The sequence below is a fragment of the Equus caballus genome, chromosome 22 (assembly GCF_041296265.1).
Source record: "Equus caballus isolate H_3958 breed thoroughbred chromosome 22, TB-T2T, whole genome shotgun sequence".
NCBI lineage: Eukaryota > Metazoa > Chordata > Mammalia > Perissodactyla > Equidae > Equus > Equus caballus.
This window is the reverse complement of record NC_091705.1, coordinates 42,554,771-42,581,994: the sequence shown is the minus strand read 5'-3', so window position 1 is coordinate 42,581,994 and position 27,224 is coordinate 42,554,771. Positions and strand designations below refer to the sequence as shown.

The window sequence follows — 27,224 nt, the reverse complement described above, 5'->3', positions numbered from 1 at the left end:
CTATGTCCCTCTTCAGATGAAGGCAGCCCTTGCCTGGGTTCCAGGATGAAAGAGGTGGCTGCTCCCTCCCCAGCCTCAAGGGTACAAAACCCTCCTTGTAATCTTGGATAAAGCTCCTCAAATTATTCTGACTTGAGTGTGTTATCCGTGTCCTGTTATAAGCTGACTGACATATCCACCCCGTCTCACTCCTCTAACTGAACGCGAACCAGATGCATGCAAGAAAAAACATCCTTGTAAAAGTCATTTTCTAGAATTTGAGTATCACTATTTGGGAAAATTCTGCAGCAATTTATAAGTTATGTCATAAAGAATTTTAAAATTATATTTACTAGGGGTCCAGCCCGGTGGTGCAGCGGTTAAGTTCGCATTCTGCTTTGGCGGCCCAGTGCAGATCCTGGGTGCGGACACGGCACTGCTCATCAAGCCATGCTGTGGTAGGTGTCCCACATATAATGTACAGGAAGATGGGCACAGATGTTAGCTCAGGGCCAGTCTTCCTCAGCAAAAAGAAGACTGGCAGCAGATGTCAGCTCAGGGCTAATCTTCCTCAAAATAAATAAATAAATAAAAATTATATTTTCTATGTTTAAGCCTGAATTCTTGCTAAACATTTAACAAAAAATCCATAGGCAATGTTTAGCCTCGAAGGTTAAAAAATAACATTTCCTCTAAAATTGTGCATATTTAATCCTAGAAATATGCTCATTTTTGTATTATGGTCCTTCCGTTGGTATTTTGGCACACCACTGCCATCTGCTGGAAAGTTCAAACAATCAGGCATTCCAAATCACAATCTTTTTGGGGATGGTAGAGGGCAAATGTACTCTTTATTTAAGAAAAAAGCCCTATTTTTAAATACACAGTTGCATCATTACCAATATAAACCCAATTATTCAAAGCAGTAAAATAAACTCTAAAACTTGTAATTTAAAAAGACAGTAGGGGGCTGGAACCGTGGCCGAGTGGTTGGGTTCACGCACTCCGCTTTGGCGACCCAGTGTTTCGCCAGTTCAGATCCTGGGCGCGGACATGGCACTGCTCATCGGGCCATGCTGGGGCGGCGTCCCACATGCCACAACTAGAAGGACCCACAACTGAAAATACGCAACTACGTACTGGGGCTTTGGGAGAAAAAAAGAAAAATAAAATCTTTAAATAAATAAATAAATAAAAAGACAGTAAACATTTCTTCCTATTGATGGATCTCTTGGTTTCCAAAATATTCTTCTGTTGTTCTCCTCTGTTTGTATGAAGCTCAAATGCCTGTCTGAGCATTATCCAGTTCTTTTACCAAGATCTATGACATTGATATATATGTAAGAGATATGTGAAATATGTATGTTTAGATATAATATATATTACATATATTCAAATAAAATATACACATAGTTTTTAGTATATGACAAAGTTCTAGCTGTGGAATGAGCAAAGAAGACAGCTGTAGGACAGGATCTTTCTGTGGTGCTTTCACCGTCTCTAAATAGTAACTCAGACATATAAACAACATGACACATCTGTTAAATTTTCTTATAAATAAAGACTGCAACAAATATTCTAAATGACAATATAGAAACATAAAAGATTGCTTAACTGATTTTAATAACATGACATAGAGTCCCTATGCTTGATATAATCGTTATGCAAAATACATAGATGACTACTGTTTTCTTTTAAAAATATAAAATAAATAAGCAAGACATGTGAAAATAGGCAAGTTTCCATTAAATAAATGAAAATTTTAAAAAAAGAAAGTTTTGCTTTCCATATCATTTGAAGAAGGGAAATTATCATTTTAAACAATATTCAAGTTTATTAAACAAATTAAAAAAAGTATTATAAAATGTTTAACTTTCATCAGCTTCAAGGTTTATGTTGCTCCCAAATTTTGCATATAACTGAACTTTCAAATCTGCTAACACCCGCTGAATTGATTCCACTCTGGACTCTAAGGCGGCAATTTCTTCTTGCAAATTTTTCTGGAAAAAAAATAAGTTAAATTAATTCTATTCAACAAAATTATTTCTGAGCATCTGCAGATGAAGTAATATTTGGGAAGGATTTTAGGTCAAAAACTTTCTAAACTTGGACAGGCAGCTAAATAACACTGATAATTAAATCTAAACCAAGAGTCTGGATGTGGGCATTTTTAATCCATGGCCTATATTTGCTTAGTATAGAATAAATCAAACTTTTTTTCCCTCAGTTTTTGTTGATTTAAAAAACACAACAGATAAAATTAATTTCTAAATTATCATATCCTAATAAAGAAAGAACCATATATAAACACTTCTGGTAAATAGTTTATTATGGGCCTGGCTTCTGACACAGCCTCTTCCAACTTCCCATAAAAATAACTAAGAAACCAGAGGAAATGATAAAAATTCACACTGCCACCCATAATTAAAATAATAATTAAACAATAACTGACAGTCAAAATCTGGCAGAAATTCTTACTAACTACAAGGCCCCTGAGCTAGACTTTGAAAGACAGCAGTAATGAGTGCCTCGTTCATGGGAGAGGGCAGCTTTGCCCACATGAAATGCATGAAATATCAGAAATTCCTTCCTGGCTAAGACCAAGAAAAGGATTTTTCCCAAATACAACCAGGAAAATATGAAATCATACAAATGGTATATCCATTAATATCAGGAATGAAAGAAGAATGCCTATTATTGACAACGTTATTGTTTTAGGGATCTGATCAATGGTTCTCAAAGTCTGGACCCCAGATCATGTGGAAACTTGTTAGAAATACAAATTCTAGGGCTCCACACTAGGCCTCCTGAATTAAAAATTTGGGGGGTTGGGCCAAACAATCTGAATTTTAACAAGCCCTCCTGTGGATGATTCTGACACCTGCTAAAAGTCTGAGAACCACTGCTATAAGACAAGAACTAGAAATCAGACAGACAGCTGTTAGAAAAGAGGTAAAATTTCTATACCCAGGAAACCTAATTAATAAGTGAAATTACCACAACATACAAGAAAAATATTTTTAAATCACAAGCCCTATCACATTACTCTTTTCCTAAAAGGCATAAAAGGCTCCTCTTGCCCCAGGACAAGGGTGAGCACATCTAGCCTGGAGCTGGGTTTGGAAGGTTTTACTGGGACACAGCCATGGCACTCGGTGACACGTCTTCCTGTCACAGTGACTGTGACGGACACCACATGGCCCACAAAGCCGAATACACTTACTATCTGCTTACTACTATCTTACTACTATCACTTACTGCACACTACTATCACTTACTACACTCACTATCTGGCCCTTCACAGAAAGTTTGCTGACTTCTGCTAAAATAAAGTCAATTTACTCAACTCAAGTGACAGAGTTCTTCAAGATCTGACCACATTTTGAGATGCTCCCAAATCTCCTGCAAATTAAACTTCTTTCAGTTCTACTTTTGCACCACAATCTTTCTATGACTACTCACACATGCTGTTTCTTCCGTCTGGAACAGCCCCTCCCCGTTTCTACGTAATACCTCCTGATTTTTCAGTTGTCACCTCGTCACTTTCCCAGGGAGCCCCTCGCTGACCCCTGACATCTAGGTTAGGACAGAGCCCCCGCCCTATGACCTTAAAGGTGGCTCTATCCTCATACCACTTTCTACTCATTATTAGTTTTTTTTGCTTAGTTTTCTCTCTTTCCATTTAGACTATACACTCCATGTGAGCAGAGACCAGGCATGTTTTGTTGTCTCCTGTGTCCCTAGTACATGGGAGAACCTGACACAAAGTAAGCACTCAATAAACACTTCTGGAATGAATAAATAAAAAAATAGAGGTTCAGTATGAGGGGGAGATGATGTTCACAACAATGACAAAAACCACAAACTATCTTGAAATACTTTTGACAAGAATATTTTAGGATGGTTAAAAAAAAAGAAACAAAATTACAAAATTTTACTATGAAAGAAAAGATTTAAACATAAGGGGAGACATCCAGTGAGTGTTTCCGCATGGAAGGATCCAGGAGCAAAAGTACTAGCTCCTCTCCAGGTTTTTAAATGCAGCTTTAATTCATGGAAAGTACTGCTTTCTGTGACATTTGAAGAAGGGAGACTAGCATTTTAAATAACATTCAATAAACATCAAATAAGTATTCAACATTAAATAAGTAAATTTTAAAAGATTTAGAAAATGTTTAACTGCCATCAGCTTCTCATACACAAACATGACTGCCCTTCTCATATACGGCTGGAGGACATGTGAATTGAAAACTAATTTCACACAATTCTCCAATGCCTCAAATGTTGTCAATGGATCCACACTCCGACCCAGTAATTAATCACACTTCTGATTATTTCCTTCAAAGAATTTCCTAAATGTGAACAAAGCTTTCAGTATAAGAATGCTCCCTGCAATATTACTATCGGAAAATACTGGAAACAAATCGATGTTAACAACAGGACAGTGAGCCGAATCAATGTCTACCAACATGACATTAAACGGTCACCAAAAATGATGTTTTCCAAGCAGGTATCCCTGGCCCAGAGCAGGCTCCCACTGGGCATCTGCCGGATAAATGAATGAACATTAAACGGAGCGAGAAAGTACTCCTACTAGGATGTTAACCGACCAAAACACGAAGCAAAACTACACAGCGAAAGAGAAGGAGAGAACATAAAAGACACACATGAAAATGTTCACTGTGGATCACTATCTCTGGGTAGTGGATTACAGGTGATTTTCTTTCTACTTTATAATATTCCGTACTTTTAAATACTTTTAGTTTCGAGCACAGGTTCTAGAGTCAGAAGGCCATTCCCTCTGTGTGACTGTGAGTAAGTCCTATAACCTCTCTAAACCTCTTCAACTCAAAAGTGGGATTAAGGGTACCTATCTCACAGACTCACCGTTAGGGTTAAATAAAATCATGCTTGCAAAGCATTCAGAGCACGCCTGGGACATTTTAAGAACCCGTGAAATATTAGCTAGTTTCCATTAGCTTCCCTACATCTATATTACATGTTCTTTATAATGATATAAATCCTACTTTTTGAGTTAGACTTCATCACTCAGGGAAAGACTCCAACATACCTTTGCTTCTTCTAACATTTCTTGTGTTTCCTCTTGAGAATGGCTAATGAAAACATCACCAATTTGATAAGGTATCATTAAGCAGTCGTCATCTGCAAGCATGATGTCCTCACAAGCATCTTCTAAATTCTGGAGTTGTTTCTATAAACACAAAAGTAAACAGCAATGGAAAACGTATTCAAAATGCCCTGAGAAGAGACTACAAGCCAACTTTAATTTGGGGACATCGACTCTCTGAGGGACCCTGTCACAAAGGCATTATCACCCTAAAATAAGACTTTCTTACATTTTTACATGACATTTCATAAGGAAGCACTTAACAGCTACCTAACACCTGAGGTGGACAGTGGGTATCCATGGCCACTCAAGCGTTTCCTACTTTGTGAGTTCTGCCTTCCTAGGTTAGAAGAGAAACAAAAACACCAAATGACATTTCTCAGACCTGCTTGATGATAGGATGAAAGCAAATGGTAAATTAAATTCCACCAAGCAAATGCCCTTGAACTGGACTTCAACAGTCGATGAGGAGGGGGCTGGGCACGAGGCCCCCAGTGTACGGGGCCGGCAGCAGTGGCAGCCCAGCATTCCTGGGTCTGAAGGGGCAGCTTCCTCACAGTGGACGAGGCAGCTGGCTCTGGGATCAGTGGAGACAACAGCAGTTCCATCACCAGCCAAGTTCTGAGATGTGGTCCTGGGACCCGCTCCTCAAACCCTCAACAATCTCGACACCATCTCACATCCCTTAAATAATGTCTTTCTTCTTAAACTCACTGGAATGGATTATGGCATCCGCAACAAAGACCCAGAGATATAATCGCATATTATTGAATTCAGTTTTAAAAATCCATAGTACAAAGAACTTTTATTTTTCTTAAATGAGATACATCTTTTCAATACCTTTTTTACTTCTATTTCTTCCTTCAGCTCTGTGATTCTACTTGTGTTCCGTGCAAATTTGTTTATCTTTTGTTGATCTTCAAAAGTAACATTGACATCTTCTGCAGCCTGAAAAAACATTTTAATTTTTCGTAGAATTAATTTTAATGGAGAAGTTACAGGTTAGCTTTTTATATAACTCTGAAATAACTCAATAAACTATTCGTCCTCATATAGTCAAAAAACACAAGAGGTACAGAATATCACAAACATAGGCCTTACTAACTTTTCGCTCCACGAGCTTAAGATTTGTTCCTAAATCTATAACCTCTTTCAATATTCTACGGAATCATGCCTAAGCTAGAAAAGCATTTCCAACACAAACAATAATTAAGAATAAGTCCTGAATCAACTCAGCCAACTTTTGGCCTGGAGCAGAATTTCTCAAGTTGGAACAGTTTCATCAAGATAACCCAGGGAGCAAAAAGTGATGTGGTAATTAATTTTGGTAAATGCCTTATACTAGTTTATTCTCTCAGAGGTAAAACTTGCTTAAGTTTGTTAAGACTATCAGAAATCTGACAGTTTCTATAATTTTCAATCTAACTGCTAACACTGGCTAGAGGGTCACTATGCATTTCAGTGGCTACACTCCATAAATAGTAAAAACTATATTTATTTTAATGTAGAATCTGTTTATGTCTTCATAATGAATAAGGTGTAATTTACTGCAAAATGATGAAAACTGAATGTTTAAAAATATTTAATGTGACTAAATTAGTAAATAAAATTGGAATGCTTAAATGACAAAATATCTATGAAATCATAAAAATAATAGCTAACATTTATTGAGCTCTTACTACATGCAAAGAACTTTCTAAGTATTTTATCTCTGCTAATCTTCCAATCAATCTTAATAAGTAGGATCACTAGTACCACTACTTTCTAGATGGAGAAACTGTAGCACAGAGAGGTTAAATAATTTGCCCAAAGCCACACACCCAGTAAGTGGTAGCGCTCTATTTCAACCCAGGTAGTCTGGCTCCAGAGTCCAGACAGGTCCATGAGCTCTTAGAAGTTAAAGGCAAAAGTGTGTGTGTGTGTGCGTGAGGAGCAGCAGGAGGTCCTCGGCTTTCATCAGATTCTTAGCGGGGGACCACATATTTAGGAAAAGAAATTAATCCCAGAGTCTCTTTAGAGTTTCCCCTCATTTATAAAATAGAAACAAGAGCTCTTGATTATTATTTAAAGGGGGAAAAAATATATATATATAGCTTCAAGAAGGACTATTTTGGGCTCTTTTGCCAATAACAGTAATGGGTTCACAATAACCACACCCCACCCATCCTTTCACCTGGTCTCTCCCATGACAATGCCATAAGATAGGGGTGCTTTTATCCCCTGCTGTCTCAGGCCAATATGGAGCTCATGAGGGCAGACACCTAGAACTCAGCCCTCCCCTGGCCCAGGCACTCATCATCCATGATCAGGCCCATCATCAGAGACCCGGGGAATATCCTGACAAGATCCTTTACATCCCGATATGTATAACTTTGAATGTTCAAACTTGTGCCTAATTTTTATGAATATGGAAGCTGGGAAGCACTGAGCTACACGACAAAAACCAAAGGGAAGTCCAAGTGCAGATATCTAGGCATTCAAGTCGGTTTGGCTACATGAGAACTATCAATTCCCTAAGCAGACAGGGAACAGAGAATTCCAGAGTTCCTGCTTGCCTGCAGAGTTTAAATACTGAGCCCCTGAAAACCTGAATGTGTATCTGCAGATGCATTTGTCATCATGAGGTTGAACCGTGTAATTCCCGGGAAAGCACCTAGCACGGGGCTTGCCCGACGTGCATCTGAGGCTTAATGCACTGTTTCTGAATTTGGATCTAAATCACACCTAAGTCACACACACACACACAAAGACACACACACACACACACACGGTTTCTGAAAAGCTGTCGAGGGAATGTGGCCACCTGCTTTCTATCTCCCAAGCAGGCATTTCCTGTTGCAGCCTCACCCAACAGCAGCCCCTAGCAGCACACGCCCCCACAGTTCACTCCTTAACTGTGGTTTTCTCTCTGGCATGAAGGGCTAAAGTCAGTGGGAGGTGAATACGCTCAGGTTAAACTACACGCCACCCAGCGCAGCGCTGTTTACAGCAAAAGTGAGAAGTCAGCACCTGCCACAACTAACAGTAGCGGCTTCTGCTTAATCTCGCTGAGCTAGAACACTCCTACATTGCATGAAGCTTCATTTTTGCAGGGAGGGGATAACTCTTAACTAGGGGTCCCTGGACATTGAGAGGTCCATTTGCCCCCTGAAACTGTATGTACAATGATGTGTATTGTATGTGCATTCTTCTGGAAGGGTCTTCATAGCTTTCATCAGATTCTTAAAAGGGTCCACACCCCTAAAGGGTAGGAACTCCTGCTCTGAGAGAAGCCACACGTAGTTACAACCATTCACGAAGTTATAAGAACTCAAGGAGGAAGGAGTTATTTTGCAGTATTTGAGGCAGCACAGAGTGGTGGAACTAGTGAAGAGTGGATTCGAATCCAAGCAAGCAGGCACCTTGGACAAATTACAGTAGCCCCCCTTATCTGCAGGGGATACGGTTTGTAGGGGCATTAGCTGGTGTGCCCCTTTAAAGACCATGTGGCCTTGAGGCTCTGGTCTGGGCTACATGCCTGCACTCATGATGGTAACAGTCTTCCTGGGCTTGGTCAACCCAGCTGCTTTCTCCTGGGAGAGTTAGCACTGAGACCCTCTCGGTCTGAGGGAACACAGAGGCCCTCAGCGGGTGGGGGGTTCTGGTCCTTGGAATGCAGGTCATACAGGGACGATCCCCCTTGGCAAGCATGCAGCCTTTGTTCCTCTGCCTACTTAAGCCAGCGTCTCTCATGGGACGGTAGCAGGTGCACGTTGCTATCCAGCCAGCCGCCACTGGACCTTCCCTGAAAGTAACTCCCAATAAACCCATATGTCTCGCTCGCTCTCTCTGGGTCTTTTCTTTGGTCTCTTGGCAACCCATCCCGCACTGCTCACCCAGATGGCCATGTGGTGGATCATGGTCCAAGACCCCCAGTGGATGCCTGAAACCAGGGATAGTACTGAACAGTATATATACTACGTTTTTTTCCTATACACACATACATAGCTAAGAGAAAGTCTAATTTACAAATTAGGCACAGTAAGAGGCTAACAACAATAACTAATAATAAAATGGAACAATTGTAACAATATAATGTAAAAAAAGTTATGTGAATGTGCTCTCGCTCTCTCTCACTCATTTGATATTTTCAGACCAGTCGACCGCAGGTAACTGAAACCTCAAAAAGCGAAACCGCGGATGAGGGCAACTACTGTACAGTATTCAGTTCCTGGGAGCCACCTCAGGTTCGTCATGTGTAAAATGGGGAAACTGGTTCCTCCCTTGAAGGGAGGATAAAATGAGCACCCAGCATAGGGCCTGGGGATAGAGGGACCTTTCAATACATGATAAATAAGTGCTTTATTTCCAGAATAACATTTACCAAAAATCATTACAAAGGAAGAAGAGACCAGATCTAGAGGAAAACCCTGCTGGGCCTAAGAGAAATATAACTGCTCAAGATGAAAATCAAAATCCCCTGAAGCCCGACGGTACCCTCTTCCTGAGAATCAGTATTTTAGGGGATTATGGGAGGAGGGTGCACCATACTCCTCACGCCCCACACGGAGTCTGGGTATTACCAGCAGAGTCTGGATGGACAGCTGGGTCGCTCTTTGTTTTAGAAGCCAAGGAGAAGGAAATTCTGGCCAATTTCAGTCTGCTTTTATTTTTGTTTCTTAAAGGTATCTACCAAGTCTCTGTGATATAAAATTCTGCTTTATACTCTTATTCGCCCTTCATGCCTACAGTTATTCATTTGATAATTATTTAGTAAGTGCTTCCTCTGCGCCAGGCCCTGTGAAGAGAGCCACGGTCCTCCCCTCATGAACACTGGCAAGCTGACATTCTGGTGGAGCAGGTAGGCAGAAAACAAGGGGAGCCAGATCATGTCACACAGTGACACACGTGATGGGGAAAGAAAAATAGGGGCCAAAAGTGTTGAAGGGCTGGGAACTGATGGGGGCTTCTTTAGAAAGGAAGGTCAAAGATGGCCTCTCTCTGGGGAGGGGACATTTGTACTCACGACAACAAACAGAAATCAGACGGCAGCTCCTCCCAGGACCAAGAACCAGGTCTTGGAGAGCAGACGAGAGGAGAGGCCTGGATCCCCTCATCTAAACATTCTCACCAGGAAAGTCACGACCAGTCATGTAAACTACTCCAGCATGCACACAATTTCGGTTTCACTCAGAGGGCTGGCTGGCACTGTGACCTCTCACTATCACCCACTGGCATGCCTGTGTTTTCTCCTAGAGTAGCGGAGAGGAAAAGCATACCGCACGTGGAGCTAACCTATCAGAAATGGTTCACAGCACTGGAAACATTCACTAAAGGATGCTGCACCTATCATGCCAGTCTAAGATATAGAAGAAAGTCCCTCGTGTTTTGGCCACCACCTGCCCCTCTTTATGTCCACCCCCACCATGGTTCAACTTCTTCCCCGATCCTCTGTCATTCTGGCCTCCTTTTTATTAACTGCACGCATGGTCTCTGCAGGAGACGTCCCCTGTCTAGAACGCCTTGCTCCTTTCCTCAGTTTTTCTCCCCATCCTTACTAATCTGAGAGATCCCCCCTTCTCAGATTACAAAACAGACCTCATTCCAGCATTCATTTCACAAGCACCTTTCCTGCATAGCTCTCATCGGAGTTGGAAACTTTACAGTTTTCTGTGTGACTATTTGAGCAATGCCTGCGTCTCACCCAGAGCATCAGTTCTGCGATGCTATGAGGACAAGGCAGTAAGAACTTCATTATCGTAGCTCGCCATGGTTATCTCTATCACCTAAACCTGAGACCGCGCCCTATTACATGCTCAAAAAGTCTGCTGAATGAAAGAAAGGAGAAAATGCAGGTAATCAAAAACACTGCAAAGTCCAGGGTTCAAATCATTCTTCTACCATTTCCTCAACCTTTACTTCACCTCTCTGCACTTCAGTTTCCATACCATTTGGGGGGCAAACCACAACCAGTGTCTTCCCCAGAATTAAAGGCATATCTAACAACAGAGGGCCCAATTTAAACAGAAAATAGAGGAGAAGTGAATCTCAGTTTCCTACTTCTCTGAATCACCATGGCCCTGAACCCTACTCCAGCAATGAGTACAAATTTGTGGATGACAGAGCCACAGAGTGAACTCATCCTGGTTTGCCCGGGGCCTTCCATTTTAGCTCTCCCTCAATCTTGAGCAAACCGGGATGGCTGGTCACCCTACACTAGAGGCAGGTGGCTCAGCCTGTGCGGTCCTGCACAGCAGGACAGCAAAGGAAGCAGGTTCTCCTGTTGGTCTTTGAAGTGGAATGGCAGCGAATCCCATCAGCCAGGGGACTCTCATCAGACACCATGGAAGTTAAAAACACTCACTCTGGGTCAGAATGCCTGTGTTCATTTAAATCCTAGCTTTGCCTCTGTGCCTGTTTCCTCATCCGTAAAATAGGAATAAAAACAGTATCTCCCTAAAAGGAGTATAACATTAAAACAAATAATGTACACAACACGCTTAGACCCGTGCTAGCACACAGTACAGTAAAGGCACAATAATTATCCGATGTTACGATTTCCTTGCCCCTCCCCATTTTATTTTTCTTCTTTCTGTATATCTTTAAGCCTCTGGCTAGACTTACTGGATTATAAAACCTGAATGGGAGTTTAGCTTACTTAGTGGGATAAAAGATATGTTTTGGAAAAAACAAAACCTGAGTTTGAATTCCAGCTCTGCTTTTTATCAGCTAATCACTTAGGCACTAACCTCTCTGTGTCTAAGTTTCTCCATCTATAAAGTGGAGGGACACCCGGGTCCTTGCTAAATTGCTGGGAGAAGCAGAGATCATAAACCGGCCGCTTCTGGGCCCGGGCCCATCATCTACCCTCAATAGACACGGTTTCGGCCTGGGGGACGCCGGGGCATCGGGGCGGCTGGGGCTGGGCACAGGGGATGCGGGCCACGCTCTGCTCCTTAGAGCTGCGTGACCTTGGGTAGGTGGCTCCACCTCTCTGGCCCTCAGCTTCCTCCCTTGCAAAGGACGGTGCACCCAGCCTCGTGAGCATGTGAGGGTTAAACGTGACAGCCCCGGGAGATGCCGGCGTTGCGGCCCACCGCAGTCCACGGGCCCTTCGGCTGCCCACAGCCCAGGGACAAGGCCAGGCTGCGGGGTCCCCGGCCTCTCCAGGCCCTCCTCAGCCCCGCGAGGGGCGGCCCCAGCCCTCCGGGGCGCCCGGCCCGGGCGCTCCCCCTCCGCCCGCCGGGGACCTCCGAAGCCGCCCGGGGCGCCGACAGGCTTCGCCCGGGGGGCCGCCCCCAGGGTCGGGAACCCCGGCCCAGGCCCCACGCCGGGTTCCGGGGCCGCGGCCCTCAGGCCGCCGGCGCCCGCGCATCCCGCTGCCCGAGCGCCCCGCTCACCGCCTTCTTCATGGTGGCCGCCATCTTGGGACTGCGCGACGGCGCGCGGCGGGGGGGGCGGCGGCGGGAGAACGGCGGCGGCGGCGCGCCTCGGCCCGCGCTCGCCCCCGCTCCCGCTCGGCCCAGAGCCCCACGGAGCACCGCGCCGTCTCCACATCCCCTCCTGCGGGATCTCCGACCAGTGACTCCTCTCGCCTGGGACCCGGGGAGGAGACGGACCCTGGAAGGACTTGGTACATGCCAATTAAAGGGACAAGCGGCTCCCTGTGGGCCGACTGAAACGGGGGGTGTGGCCAAGGGCCGCAGGCTCCAGCCGCGGGCAGCAGGGGGCGCCCGGCGCGGCGGGCAGGGCCGGGGCGGGGCCCTGAGGAGACGGAAGGGGAATTCTTTCCCGTCAATCTCACAAACCGTGTAAGAACCCAGTGGCCTAGCGGTTAAGTTCCTGGGGCTCCGCTGTGGCGGCCCAGGGTTCGGAGGTTCGGATCCCGACACGGACCTATGTGCCAGTTATTGAGCCATGCTGTGGCAGCGTCCCACATATGAAATAAAGGAAGATGGGTGTGGATGTTAGTTTAGGGTAATCTTCCTCATTAACTTCCTTCTTAGTTAATCTTCCTCAAAAAAAAAAAAAAATGGGGAAGGGTATAGTTTTATATTTTCTCTAATCTCTTTAATGTCTGGCTTAATGGAAAGTTAGATATCTGTTTCTGCATTCAATCTCTGCGATATGTTGTTTAGTTGATGTATATGAAGACAATCTGGTCTCACACAGATATGTAGTTGGAAAAGGGAGGACCTCTTGGATTCCCTGAAAAGATCTCAGAGACCCCAGGGTCCATGGACCACAGTTTGAGAACTGCTCTGGACAAGTCTCCTTTTTTTCAAAGTCCCAGTTTCCCCGTTGGTTAAATCAGGGTAACGGGACTTTGTAGCATGCTCTGCTTTCCCTACCAAAGCCCTCAGCCCCACAGGAGCATTGCCTGTTCTATCGGGGTCCCGGCTCCAGACTCCTTACCCTTTACTTTCGGGCTTCACAATGTCCAGCTAGCATGTGCTCAATACATTCTTGTTGAATGAAGGAGTTTCTTCAGGGTTAAATCTTTGCACAGGGCCTGGGACATAGTAGATGCTCCATCAATGACATTCATTTCAGAGTTCACAAATAATAGCAAAATTTAAAGGCACTGCAGAAACAGACAGCGGAAGGGGAGACAAGACATGGAAGTGCAAAATCATCATAAATGTTGCCAAAGTGCATGAAGGAAACACATGAAGTGCCAAGATAGAGAAGAACAGAAGGGAGTGGTCTGGGAGGGGCTCCCTGGAGGCGGCTATTAAGCTAATAGAGTGGGAGGAGCCAGCCTGGGAAGAGGATAGGAAAGGGGTCCTCGTTGTCAATTAGGGAGGAGGGGGATGGCTGGGCTGGATCAGCAGCTCGAAGAAGTTGTCTTCATCTGTTCAGGCTGCTATAACGAAATACCACAGACTCAGTGGCTTACAAACAATAGAAATTTCTTTCTGACAGTTCTGGAGGCTGGTAGTCTGAGTTAGGGTACCAGCGTGGTGAGGTGAGGGCTCTCTTCCTGGTTTGTAACAGGCACCTTCTCGCTGTGACTCACATGGAGGAAGGAGCCAGGGAGCTCCTGGGTGTCTCTTTCACGAGGCACTGCTCCTATTTACTGGGGCTCCACCTTCATGACCTAATCTCCTCCCAGAGGCCCCGCCTCCTCATGCCATCACAGTGGGTATGAGGATTTCAAGGTGTGAATTTGGGGAGGACACAAACTTTCAGAGCGTAGCAGAAGTTAAGGCTTTCAGTCAGATGTTGTATGGGTCCTTGGCCTCCAGCTGTTGCTTCCCCAAGTATCAGGTCCTCACCCGAGAGCATGCAACGGGCAGAGAGGAAAGGGGACACACTTACCTCGCGTCTGCTCCTCTGGCTTGCTCTCGCTCTCTTTCTCTCTCTCACTCTCCCGTGCTCATGTTCTCTTTTGCTTTCTCTCGCTCTCAAGGAGGAAAGGATTTCCCAGGATCTCCCAGCCCTCTTGCCTTTACGTCTGTCTTACACCCGCCTCAATCACTAGTGAAAGCAGCAGGATTAATGATTACCTTAAACAATGGTGACTAATTCCTCGAGGCTGGAAGTACGGCTATCTAAATAGGAAACCGGGCTGGGCTTCTGAAAACAAAGAGGAACAAGGACGCAAGGGCTGTTGGGTCAGCAGCCAGCAGTGTCTTCTGCGAGGGGGCTCTGGGTCATCAGATGGGGCCGTTCACCAGGGCTGGTCAGAAAGAGGCTGGGCAGAGTCTCGTGGCATAGGAGAGTGTCATTTGATCTGGACAGACGGACAGTGGCCTGGCCCCCACCCCCCCCCCCCCCCCCCCGCAACCTTGGTGCTAAATTGGCACCCTCAGATTCCGAGGTCCTCCTTCTCACCCCCCATCCCTAGCCTCCTCCCCTCCCCAGCCCATGGGGTCATTCGAGCCAGTCTCTTTCCTAGCAGGAAAACCAGTCCTGCAAGTACAAATGGGGACTTTCAGGTCTTGTGCAGAGCAACTTCTCATTCCTTAATTTTGAGCATCCAACCTTTGCTTCTGGTTTCTTCTCTGGCTGGGAGCTGTCCCTACCTGTTTGGACCAGCAAAAGAAAGAAGAGGGGTGCAAATGGAAACGAACTGGAGACTCCAGGTCAGTAAGGAAAATCACCAATAACCCCTTGAAAATACCGTCCCTACTGAGGGTGAATGAACACGTTTCTCCTACACCAAGTCAAACACTCGCCACCCACTGACTGGATTCAAGATATGAGTTTTTTTGACCCACACAGTATTTTTCTGTAATTGAACCAACGTGAAAATTAGGAGATTTCAGTCGACAATACCAGAATTTTTGTTTTGCCTGAGCTTGTAAGATCAGAGTCCTGGTGACCTTAAGCCTACATTCCTGCCTGACAGCGGCTGCTGATGCTGATTGGGCCCGGTTAGCCAGCAGGCCCTCCCCGGGGCCTCTGCACGTCCCCACCTGCCTCATCCCTTTGCTGACCTGCCAGGCCCTCCAGGGATGTGAACTTGTCACTCCCCAGGCTGCTGTTCTGACAGATCTAAATGAGGAGGTTTGTGAGTGCATTGCTTGTTTGAAATCTGTAGATGTTCTTGCAAAAGAAAAAAAAGGTGAATTCGACAAGATGCCGCACATCGAGGAGCTTACAGTTGACGCACATATGTCACTACTACTCGTAGCACCTGGAGCCGCAGTCCTGGGGCCAGTGCTGAGGGGTCCCAGGGAGGAAGAGCTGTGTCTGGCTGGAATAGTCAACGAAGCCTCTGACATTGGTGACATGTTGACTGGATCGTGAAGGGTGGGTGCGAGGGTGTGGGGCTGCAGCACCGAAACAAAGAGACAAAATTCCTTGTCCTCATGCAGCTTAGGTTCTAGCGATAGGAGACAGACCAGACTTAAAACATAAAAGTAAATTATACAGTATGATAGAAGGTGAGATGTTATTAATCGCTATAACAAGAACACATAAAATAATAATAAAAGACTGTGTAACTACCAGCATGAACATTCCATGAAGAAGATACAATGAAAGAAATGGTAAGTATGTTAACTGGAAAATTAAGGGGGGAAGAAACCTCTATTTGAATTGATATGTAAGCTACAAAATTGTCCAGACGTGTCCCAGCTTAATTTAGATTCTGTCACAAGGCGATAATGAGCTCATTCCATAGCAGTACGTGCTGAGCACCCTCCAAAACCGGCCACATCTGCTCGGGGCTCCTGAGTCTAAGACTTAAAAGGGAAACCTGGATGGCATTACCCTTCCACGCAGGCCACGAGGAGCGAGGGGCTGAGGAACCCACGCTATTAGCAGGTGGTAGTTTGTGCAGGGCCTGCAGGGGGCGCCCAAGGATCATGGTAGGGTTCCCAGACCCAAGCCATTCAAGTCCATCTTGGTAATACTTTGCCGGAATACCAACAGAACTAGTAATTTCTCAATTAAAAAAAAAATCTGTTTTTAAAAAGTAGAATAAATACCTTTTAAAAGGACATTTAAACTCTCTGACTTAAAGCGAATACCAGTTTCACTTGCTACAGGAGCCGATCTGAAGGGGCTTTGACGAAATCTCCCCCCTGGCATGGGCTCTGAAGTCGCGTTTCCGCCGAGATTTGGTCAAAGCGCGGAAGGTACCAGGCGGTGGAAGGGCAGCAGGGCCCGGGCCTCCTCACGCTCTCCTGGCTCTGCGCCCCTCGCTCCGAGGCCCTGGTCCCAGCCCCGGGGCGGGGGAAGGTGGAGGGAACCTCCAGTATCATGGCGTGTTTAAAGAAACGGAAGAAAAGGGCTGCAGCGGACCGAGCCGAGGAGAAGGGGATGAGATGAAGCTGGAGAGGAGCCGATGCGCCTTCTCTCCTGCTCCCACCGTTGCGGGGAGGGGTGGGAGGCGATTCCAATGGCCCGGGGGCCACGCAGGCGTGCGGGGGACTGCGCTCCATCCCACTGGCCATACCCAATTCAGGCAGCTCCTCCCCTCCAGCCAATTGTTGCCATGAGGGAATGAGGACCCAGTGCTACCAGAAATTTCCCCTTCTTCCTACAAGCCAGAAATCCCATGTTTTAATGTAAAGTCTCTTGATTTTGAAACTTTCGCTCAAATTTATTTTCAGATTAATTCTAAACCTACCATGTATACCAGCCACATGGAGAGCGCAGGCCACGCTCCCATTTGACCTCTGGTAAACCTCCCCGTGTGCACATCTGGAATGTTCTTAAGACAATTTCCCATTCTTCGATGAATTGGGGGGGAAATCCCCTAGGTTTTCTGAAGTAAAAAAGCAGATACAAATCAGAGACTCTGTCTCTTACAGAAAAATTTCCTCCCGGGGCTATCTGATACTTCTCTCTCACGCTTGCCTCCTTCCCGCTCTCTTCTCTGATCCCCAGAATTCTCTCTTCATGACTTTTGACAGCCAGTGGTGCCTTTAAACCTAACTCAAGTTTTAATCCGTCCTCTGAAGACTCCTTTGTTCTAGCTAACCTCTTCCATCTTTAAATTCTGCACTGGTTACACACTTTGGTACTTTTCTAAGCTGCCACTGTGTATGCCTTACCTTCTCTCTCTTGTACTTCTTTTGACTCTTACTGTGGGTAAGGTGGTATCAGTTTGTATTTGGATCAACGATTTTGTGAATAGTTTTGTCATACCCCTGTTTGAAATTTTTCACTATCTTCCCATTGCTCTTGGGGTATAACTTCGATTACTTACCAAAGTCTAGCCTCCCTCTCTGACCTTACTTCATGCCATCTTTCCCCTCCCTCACTGTGCTCCATCCTCTTGAGCCTCCATTCCGTGGATGGACCTGCTCCCTTTTGCCTCAGGGCCTTTGCACTTGCTTATCCTGCTGTTGGATGCCCTTTCTCCTGTTGTTCACCTGGTGAAATTCTACTCATCCTCAACACTCAGCCTGTGTGTCACTCCATCAAGGAAGCTTTCCTTAAACACATCTGCCACCCAGAAAGAGCAGCGTCCCTCCTTTAAGCACCCTGTAGCCCTCCCTTTAGTGCATTTCCTTTTGAACTCTGTCTCCCCTATTGTACTGGAAGTACCAAGGGAAACAGACCATGCCTGTTTCCTCGCCTCTGTAATCGCAGAACCAACAAGGAAGTAGTGCTTGACAAATATTAGCTAATGAATAAATAAATGCACATGTGAATGAGTGACTGTGTATTTAGGAATTAGCACTGTAATATATAACACAATAGAGCTATTGATGAATTCATTCAGTAACCACATACGAGAGTCCATAGAGTATTTCCGTTCACATTTTCCGCTAGAGCTAGTACTACAATTGTGATGGTGTGGACTCATTGCCCGAACAGCTCCTCCCTTCTTCACCAGGTGGCGCTGTGACCCCAGAATCTGACATTTTATTTTTTCTCTTTGCAAACCTTCAGGAACTGTTGCATTCTTGTCTACACTCCACAGAACAAGATTGCACAAAATCAAGGAAACCTCCCTGTCTAGGGGCCAAAATATAATCATCTCTCCCCAGTTGGAATCCTCACCCTAATTTTTACCTGGAAAAACGCATAGCATTTTCCAAAGCCCCCCACTGTAAGCATTGTTTTTAGGCCTTTATAAAATAGACCATTAACTAACCTGTTTATTGCAAGGGTACATGCTTATAGCAATTTTGATATTGAGAAAGTAGTTGGAACTTGTTGTAAGGAGCAGTCACAGCATATCTTCAAACTAAAATGTAAATTCCCTACTGTGATTCATTCAACAAGGATCAGCTCAGAACCTCTGCTGCACCTAGCATCGAGCCAGGTAGCCTCTTCACACCGATGCTGCTCATAAAAGGATCTGTTTTGCAGTGAAGTGGACATCTTACGTATTTGTGACTACCTAATACCTCTTGGAGACTTTTCTCTATATTTGGAGAAATTTCAAGGTCATGAGTGTTACCTCTCCATTGTAGAAGTCAGAACTCAATTTTCTAGCATCTTTTGAGCTAAGATGCAGGCCTGTGATCCAGCCAATCAGATTCACCAGTGGGGGACTTTGATCTAAGAGAACACGGAGGGGCGGTGTTAGGTGCCGGGGAGAATCCATTCCTGGTGATGAGGGCAGCCCCACAGAGGAACCATCGAGTTCTCTGAAGCAGCAGGAAGAGTGGTCCTACTGGGAGGCCCTGGCCTCAGTGACTCAGACCCAGAGGGGCTGAGATCATAGCAGCAAGCAGTCCTGCAAGGTCATTTCAATGTCGTCCCTAGATGTTTGCCTCCACTGGAGATACCCCGGCCTTCACAAAGACTCTGTGAGCATTCCAACCCCATTTCCCAAATTCTTCACCTGCTGAATCTAGCTACTGGGAGTTAATGATGTTTGGCACAGAGAACTCTACAGAGATGTTTCTTTTAGAGAAAAGTTATTCCATCATTGTAAATTTGGCTGAGACAATCAGGAAGGGATGGCAAGGCAAAATCATGCACTATTCTTGAGGCTGTTGTGAGGCGCTGCTGACCAGAGACAGCTGCAGAGGTGAAATTCTATCTAAGAAGAATATCCTCCTTACTACGTTGCCACGGGGGCACACCGATTACGACTGTGCACATTGAGCTGATTTTCAACGCTTTTTATATCATGTCACCTACTCAAGCAACCTGTAGGTTGCATTTGTGTCGAATTGACATGGACCTTAATGAAGAGACATAGACTGAGGGTATGTAAAACCACAACGAAGCCAACAACACCCCCAAGACCAGCACAACCAACCACCACCAAACAGTAATCAGCTAGTGGGGGATTACACATGTTATGGAAAAACAATCAAGAGAAAGAGAAGCAGCAGTGAAGTCTCGGCCACTGCTTAATGCCTGTGACGTCTCAAAAGGCATCTGATTCGTCTGTTTGGAGAAAACTTATTCGTTTTTGGCAATAAGCAAAGGATGAGATTGAAGACATCGTGGGAACCATTGTCAATCATTAATGTTTCTGTAGTCTGTTTCTGAGCAAAATACTTTGCAGGCACTGAGGACGAAGAAAGGAATAGAAAAGCGGTCTGTGCCCTCGTGCGCACACACTGCCACCTGGAAAAGAAAGGATGCTTAGGGATGCTTAGAGAGCAGTTGAAGAGAATGAATAAAAAGTTTTATTGTTTTAAGAATAGTTCTATTTCTGGCCATCTTTTCTGAGAAAATAGTCTAAAACCAGAAATAGACTATTTATACAAGAGTGCTTATTAAAGCCGTGTGTATAAGAATGTAGCATTTGAACTACTCTAGGTTTTGACAAAAGTGACCAGTCAGGTGGCCGAGAAGATACTCACGGTGATATGTGTTTATCACGAAGCCAGTGTTGAAAAATGGTGACATGGAAAAACATGCCCAAAACAGGTAGAATGCAAAATTATGGTTCTAATTTCATTTTTAAAAAGCATATCTATATAGATATAGAAATAAAATAGAAATATAGAAATAAAATATATAACAATGTTAATATATAACAGTGATTTTATACTTAGGTGTCAGGAATTAAAGATGATGTTTTATTTCCATCTTTACAATTTTTTATATTTTCTAAGTTTTTGAGTGTGAACATGGATTAATTTTTTATTCAGGTAGAAATCAATATTAATGTTAACTGATATGTAATAATGCGAGATGTACTGTGATAAAATAGGCACATTGTAATTCTAACTAGAATTTAAAAATCTACCCGTAGATAGAACATAGGGGAAGAAAATAGAACTATTCTCAGTAGTTGTCACTGGGTGGTGACATGAAATCCAATTATTTTTTCTATCTGTACTTTCTCAAGTTTTCTTAATGATTGTCTATTACTTAATAATATTTGGGAAACTTCTTTTTCAAGACATGACTATGCTATTACCCTTCTCAAAAAAGATAAAGAAAGTTAGATAATTCTCACATTCCACTCATCACAGGCGCTCAAGCATCAGAAGCAAAGGATTTAAATCTAAATAGGTTCTTGACATTATTATCCTAAGTTTCTGAGAAGGAACAAGAAGCTCCCTGAGATATTAAACAGTTAACTACAATTTTTTAAATTCCACTAATTTAATCTTTCATATGATAAGCACAAATCTCACAAAACATGATTGCTATAAGAAGTTAAACTGATTCACTTAATCTGTCAAAATTTGTTTGTTAGCAGAAAGTATTTTGCTCACTTAAGTTGTTACTAAATATATGTACTTTTGAATAATTAACCCAATATTAGAGAGAGAGAGGTAGAGATACAGATACATATTCTCTCGTTTGTAAGAAAGCTTCAGACTCAGTGGGTTTGGTTTTCTTCAATACACTGCTCAGAATAAAGGATGTCTCTAGCCGGTTCAAATCCAAACAGAGCCTTATTCTCCCACAGTACCAAAGGTAAGAGGGAGTTGCTTTTGTGAGTGTGCAGGGAAATTAAAGCAGATTCATTCAAGTGTTTTTCTTATATACTTTCTTAAGTTAAAATGGAAGATCAGAGAAAGTAGTAAGTTTGAAACTGGATATAGCTAGAGTAAGTTCTGTATTAATGAGGATTGGAAGAAAAAAGTTAAGACTCTTATATTAGCATCAGGTAAGGAAGTTTGAATAAGGAAATGATGAAATCATATAGATGAAGCCAGACTTTAGAGAGCCTAAATGCCACAGGAACCAATTTGTACCTTATTATCCAGACAAAAGGGATAAATTGAAGGTTTGGAGGAAGGAAGGAACCTTGGAAAAGAAAACCCTGGAACATTTGGAAAGGTGGTCTGATGAATGGTATTTACAAATAGTGGTCCAATGAAACATCTGGGAACTTGGGTTTGGGATTTGGGATCCGGTGAGAAAGATCAAGAAAAAAAGACGGGCAGAGAGTTCATCTTACTCACTCCACCATCAGATGAGGCAGGAAGTGTTATCACCACTGTACGTGGATGGTGTAGCTGAGGGAAAGTTAGGTGACGTAATTTGCCCAAGGACACAGAGCTGCAAACAGGGCAGCTGGAATTTGAACCAGCATCTCTCACATTCCATGCTCTTAACCCCACATCGCACTGCAGTAGCAATGGAAACGAAGGGAAGGGTAGGAGAGAGGAAGAACAAATCCAACTTGGGAATTTCTTGAACTTGAGATAGAGAGTAATTAAAGAATAACCAAAGGATTTTACCTCTTGTTAAAAGAATAAATTATAAGAGTCATTTTAGACACCAGTGGGATGTTTTTTCAGCCTATATTTAAAGTGAACAAATAAAAGTTTAGAGTTAGTAATAATATATGTATATCATTGTTTTTTAAGTTATTCCTATATCCACTGATGACCTAAACACACTTTGGCTCCAATAGCAAAGTGAAATTTAATTTCCGGGTAAAGATGTTACCATGAGCCAAATCAAATGGTCAAATCTTCCTCCAGGTAAAATCTTGTTTCAATAACAGACACTGTAATGTCGGTGTTTATGTAGCGAGCCTTGTTCTGTATTTTGTCAGGTACAACACGATCACACGGGGAGAGGGGTGAGGTTCTGGCCAGTGTGAATTCCATTAATCTAAAAAATGTTGAAAACCTACGTATTCACTAGTTCTTGTAGCCCTTGGAGGACACGGATCTCCGTGAGAAGACTGTTGTTTATTATTTATGAGTCGTTATTTGCAGAGCTGAGGAAGAGCTGTTTTGCAAAGACATAGGGAGGAGAGACAGTCCCTAAGTTGTCACTGGTGTGAAGAGGCTCTATTTTTATTAAGCACTTAGTATGCACTGGGTTTTTAACTTTGCAAAGTCATTCAGTCCAAATTACAAATATGATTTAGATTTCATGGGTGGGGACCTTTAAACAATTGAGTAATTTCTCCAAGTTCTCATAGCTGATAGAGATATTATACAATAAAATAAGGATACAAATCCTGATTATTCTCACAGATACCATACTGTCCCACTCTTCTAAGAAAACATGGAGTATTCCACCTCTCAAAAATAAACCCGGCCTATTTCCTTTAGGACCAACTCTGCTTAAACAAACTTTAAGCCAACTTTTTGTGATGTCTGCTTATGTTTATAAAACTGGAATCTACCTATATTTTTTGCGTAATTGGGCAAGTGATATAGGACAATATGACAATGAAAACTTCCCTCCTTTATATTTTAAGATTCCACTCCAACAAAAAGGAATGGTATTAAAAAGCACTTGAATAAGGCATAAATAAGAAATTAATTTATAATTAATACATATTCTCTGGATTGGGTTTATTAGGTTTAATATTCAATTGCAACTCTTTGTTACAGACTTTGTTGTTTCATAGTTTCTCTGCTCAAGTGGGGGGAGGGTAGGGATAGCATAAGTGTGTGCATCAGACCACATTTGATGGTCTGCCCAAGAAGAGTTGCTCTTCCTGAATATGCAGCATTTGCTTTGCCACATCCACTTCTCTTTCTTCTGGCAATAGCCCTGGTTTTAATATAAGGGTTTTCCTCTTACTCTCTGCGATAGGTAGCTTTATGTATCAACTTGCTGACACATTTGGCCAAAAATTATTCTGGACTGGACGTATCTATGAAGATGTTTCTGGATGGGATTACCATTTGAATCAGTGGACTGAGTAGAGCAAATGGCCCTCCTTAATGTGGACCTCACCCAATCAATTGAAGACCTGACTAGAACAAAAAGGCAGAGAAGGAGGGAGCTCTTCCTGCCTGACTGAGCTAGGACACTCATCTTTTCCAGCTTTCACACTCAGACTGAAACATTGGCTCCACTGCATCTCTAGTTTGCCAACTGCAGATCTTTGGACCCCCTCAGCCTTCATAACTGAGCGAGCCAATTCCTTATAATAAATCTATCTATCTATCTATCTGTCTGTCTATCTACCCATCCACATCCTATTGTTTCTGTCTCTCTGGAGAACCCTGACTAATACACACCCACTGGGCCATGTGGTCTGGTTGGGCTCTAACACTGCCCTGGGGATGGAGCATGAGAACAGGCTTCAGCCAATCAGCAAATTGTGGCTACTTGATTGTTGAGGAATCAGCACAGGACCAAACTTAGGCCAATCAGAGCCAGGGCTTCTGATAAGCACAGGGGCCAAAAAGCTGTCTTCCTTCAGGCTGTGAAGCTGTAGGAATGAAAGTTCTGAAGCAGTGGCCAGCATCTTGCCATAGAAGGAGTGAGCTCGTTTGAAAATGGAGCCAACACAGAAGTGAAACTGAGGAATGCGGAGAGATAAAAGAGGGCCTGATTTTTACAAAAGTGTTCCCCGGGTCAAAGTGAGCTAAGCTAGCTCTCCTGCTGAACTTTTCAATGATGTGGGTCTATGAATTCTTTATTTGCCAAGGGGACATTGGTTTAGTTTTCTGTGGCTTATAATCAGAGTGTTGACTGATATAGTTTAGCTGCATCAATGTCTTAACAGAGCCTAAGACCAAGGCTTGCTTCAGGGACTCAATTCTGGGAAGTAATTCTGGGGAACCAGAGTGGGGACACTGGGAGAAGTGAAAAAGGCAGGCTCAGGAAGCTGTTCCAAGGGCTGGTTATGAGCTGGTTACCCTATGGGCAACTGGAGCTTATTCCCCCTGGGAACCCTTTGGGGTGCTGTGCACCATGTGTCTCAGAATTATTCTCACCCCAGAGACAGCATTTACGCACCCATCCTCATTCATTAGGTCAAGGGTTGGCCTGGGGTGTTAACTCGCTTGCACCTCCAGGTTTGTTCTTGCACCAGAATGGCTGCTGTAACCAGCAGAAAAACCCCAGGAGGTGAGGCAGAACTGAGGTAAGGGCACCCGTGCACAGCTGTGTGTCAGCTCAATGGCCAGAGCAAAAAGACAGCACAAGGAGGACATAAGACAAGACGTTAAAGATATCCAACACCATTAATATCAGTTCTCAGCAGAACAAATTAGTCCTGTAGGATTAGACTCTATAATTTTCTATGAGCCTGGCAAAGAATAAGGCTGAATCTGCTGGAGCCCAACCAGGACTTAAATATTGATGTCTCCCACCACTATTGCTTAAGACTACAATCCACTTCGGGGAATTTCCTGGATTAAAGCTTTAGGGAATTGTTCTGTTGCAGAACTGGGTAGACCAGTTGTATGCAGGTAGAGGCGGGCTTTCCCCTGAAATGAATGATGGCCTTGCCGTCATTCTTCACTGGAAGGGACTGGTTTGGACTTGGCAAATGAGAGCTAAGGAAGTGAACTTTAGACCAGGGGAAGAAAAAATTTATTTTTCTCACCTTAACCCAGAGTTTTAGGAGGTGGGGGGAGAGGGAGTAATCTGGGTCTTATTCCCTCACTCCTTCATGCAGCACATATTTATTGAATGTCCTCAGGACCAGCCGCATAACTTGCAGGGCCCAGTGCAAAATGAAAATGCAGGGCCCTCTATTCAGACATTATTGAGAATCTCAAAATGGTGGCAGTAAAGCATTAAACCAAGTGTGGGGATCTTCTGAGCGAGGGGCCCTGTGTGACTGATGGCTCCACAGGTCACATGCCTATGAAGCTAGCCCTGAATGTCATCTATGTGTCCATCATTGTGCTAAGTTTCAGGCATACACTGGCAAACAAAACATACGTGGTACCTGTCCTCATGGGGCTTCGAGTCCAGGCTGGGATTCATGCTGTTCCCTCCATCACTATCTTTCCCTGGTATCTTTCACAGCATGAGCACTTGCTATAGTGAGTTTGATTCTAGCATTAAATATTTTTTCATGCAACCTCTTCCCTAAATTTTTGGAGCCCAACTGAAGAATCGGTGATATAATCTGGTGCAGTGGCGGGGGGCTGGGGGGCTGTCTGGCTATGTTGAGGGACATCAGGTGTGTCTCCAAGAAGCACGTTGCTCTTCGAGGGGCAGCTTCTTAAGGGATTGTCAAGTGTAATTTTAACTATTAACAACAGTTGATTTATAATGTGACTTAGAAGCTAACTGCTGAGTAATCTGTGACTCCATGGAGTTCCCAGTTTACCGCACAGGAAGTTCCCGCCACTTCCTCTGACATTTATACCTGGGCGCTTAACATAGCGACCCTGAGTGCACAGTCCCTGGAAATTTTGAGTCCAGGACTGTTGAAATCAATGATACTCACCAGCTAATATTTACAGTATTTCTCACATACATTTTCAGGGAGCATCTCTCTGCAGCCTCTAAGGTTTACCAAACGCTGACATCTATAAAAGGGAAGAGAGAGGCCAGATAAAGCACCAGCCCCAACTAGTTCTCCTGAATTGGGGAAGGAAGGGCAGGAGCCACTGGGAGGTGTGAGGGGGTTCAGGTGCAGTCAGAGGTACCATTCATGACTCAGGTGTTCTTAATCCGGGACTTCCTGGCCCTACCCTGCCGTAGATAACACTGTTTACATTACAGGAACTTGAAATGCTTGTCACTGGGTTACATGAATTATTCTTATCATATTCTTACCTGGAGGAACTTTCACTTTAGCTTATGTTGGGATGGGTTCCGTCAGTTAATGGTTAAAATTCTCGGAATCCTTCTCTGAAGATCTTAATTCTAAAGGAGGCATCTTCATCTGCTGGAAATGCTACCCAGCAATTCTGTTTAAAATGTAAGAAAAATATGGGGCCAGCCTGGTGGTGTAGTGGTTAAGTTTGCACACTCCACTTTGGCAGCCCAGGGTTCGCAGGTTTGGATCCTGGGCACAGACCTACACAGCACTCATCAAGCCATGCTATGGTGGCATCCCACATACAAAGGAGAGGAAGATGGAGGAAGATCCAAGATGGCGCCGTGAGTAGTCCTCTTTGTCTCTCGCCCTTCGAGTCTACAATTATTTGGACACTTATCGCTTGACAAAGGATATCCAGACAGCATCTCAGGACGTCTGAGACACCCACGCGACTATACATCGGAAGGCGGACGGACTTTCCTCTGGGAGGATGTGGAAATAGGTGAAAACTCTCCGACCCCGACGGGCAGCCTAGTACCCGCAAGCGGCTTTCTTCCAACGGACGCCCCCAGAGGATCCACACACATCTAGGGCAGGAGCGAGAACACAACAGAGGAGCGACGGTGGAAACAGGTGACCAGAACCCTACCTAAACCCCCCGCAATTACTCCTAAACGCAGAGGGAAACTTTGGAGTTGCACACCTGAGCCCGCGGGGAGAGTCTCTCCCCGCCATTGGCGGGGAGACCCAGCCTGGTGCTCGGGGCGCCCGGAGGGTCCCAGAGAGAGTCACGGAGGGTACGGAGGTCTCCCAGCTGCCGTTGCCTGCCCC

General features: G+C 44.3%; 1 protein-coding gene across 1 annotated transcript; it reads right to left on the bottom strand.

Moving 5' to 3' along the window:
• Positions 1–1,583: 1,583 nt before the first annotated feature.
• PFDN4 (prefoldin subunit 4) lies at positions 1,584–14,539 on the bottom strand. The gene is made up of 6 exons (XM_023626775.2): positions 14,408–14,539; positions 13,502–13,670; positions 12,487–13,006; positions 5,948–6,055; positions 5,051–5,191; positions 1,584–1,979 (listed from the first exon to the last, which is right to left on the bottom strand). Exons 3-6 carry the CDS (start codon positions 12,508–12,510, stop codon positions 1,848–1,850), a joined length of 405 nt encoding a protein of 134 aa, XP_023482543.1. The 5' UTR covers positions 12,511–13,006; positions 13,502–13,670; positions 14,408–14,539; the 3' UTR covers positions 1,584–1,847.
• Positions 14,540–27,224: the final 12,685 nt, after the last annotated feature.

Excerpts from the sequence above, each read along its gene's own strand:
- PFDN4 (XM_023626775.2), bottom strand. The coding sequence starts at position 12,510 with ATGGCGGCCACCATGAAGAAGGCG. Across the intron at positions 6,056-12,486 it reads CGGCCACCATGAAGAAGGCG|GCTGCAGAAGATGTCAATGT; the intron begins GTGAGCGGGGCG and ends ATGTTTTTTCAG. Across the intron at positions 5,192-5,947 it reads AAGAAATAGAAGTAAAAAAG|AAACAACTCCAGAATTTAGA; the intron begins GTATTGAAAAGA and ends TTGTGTTTATAG.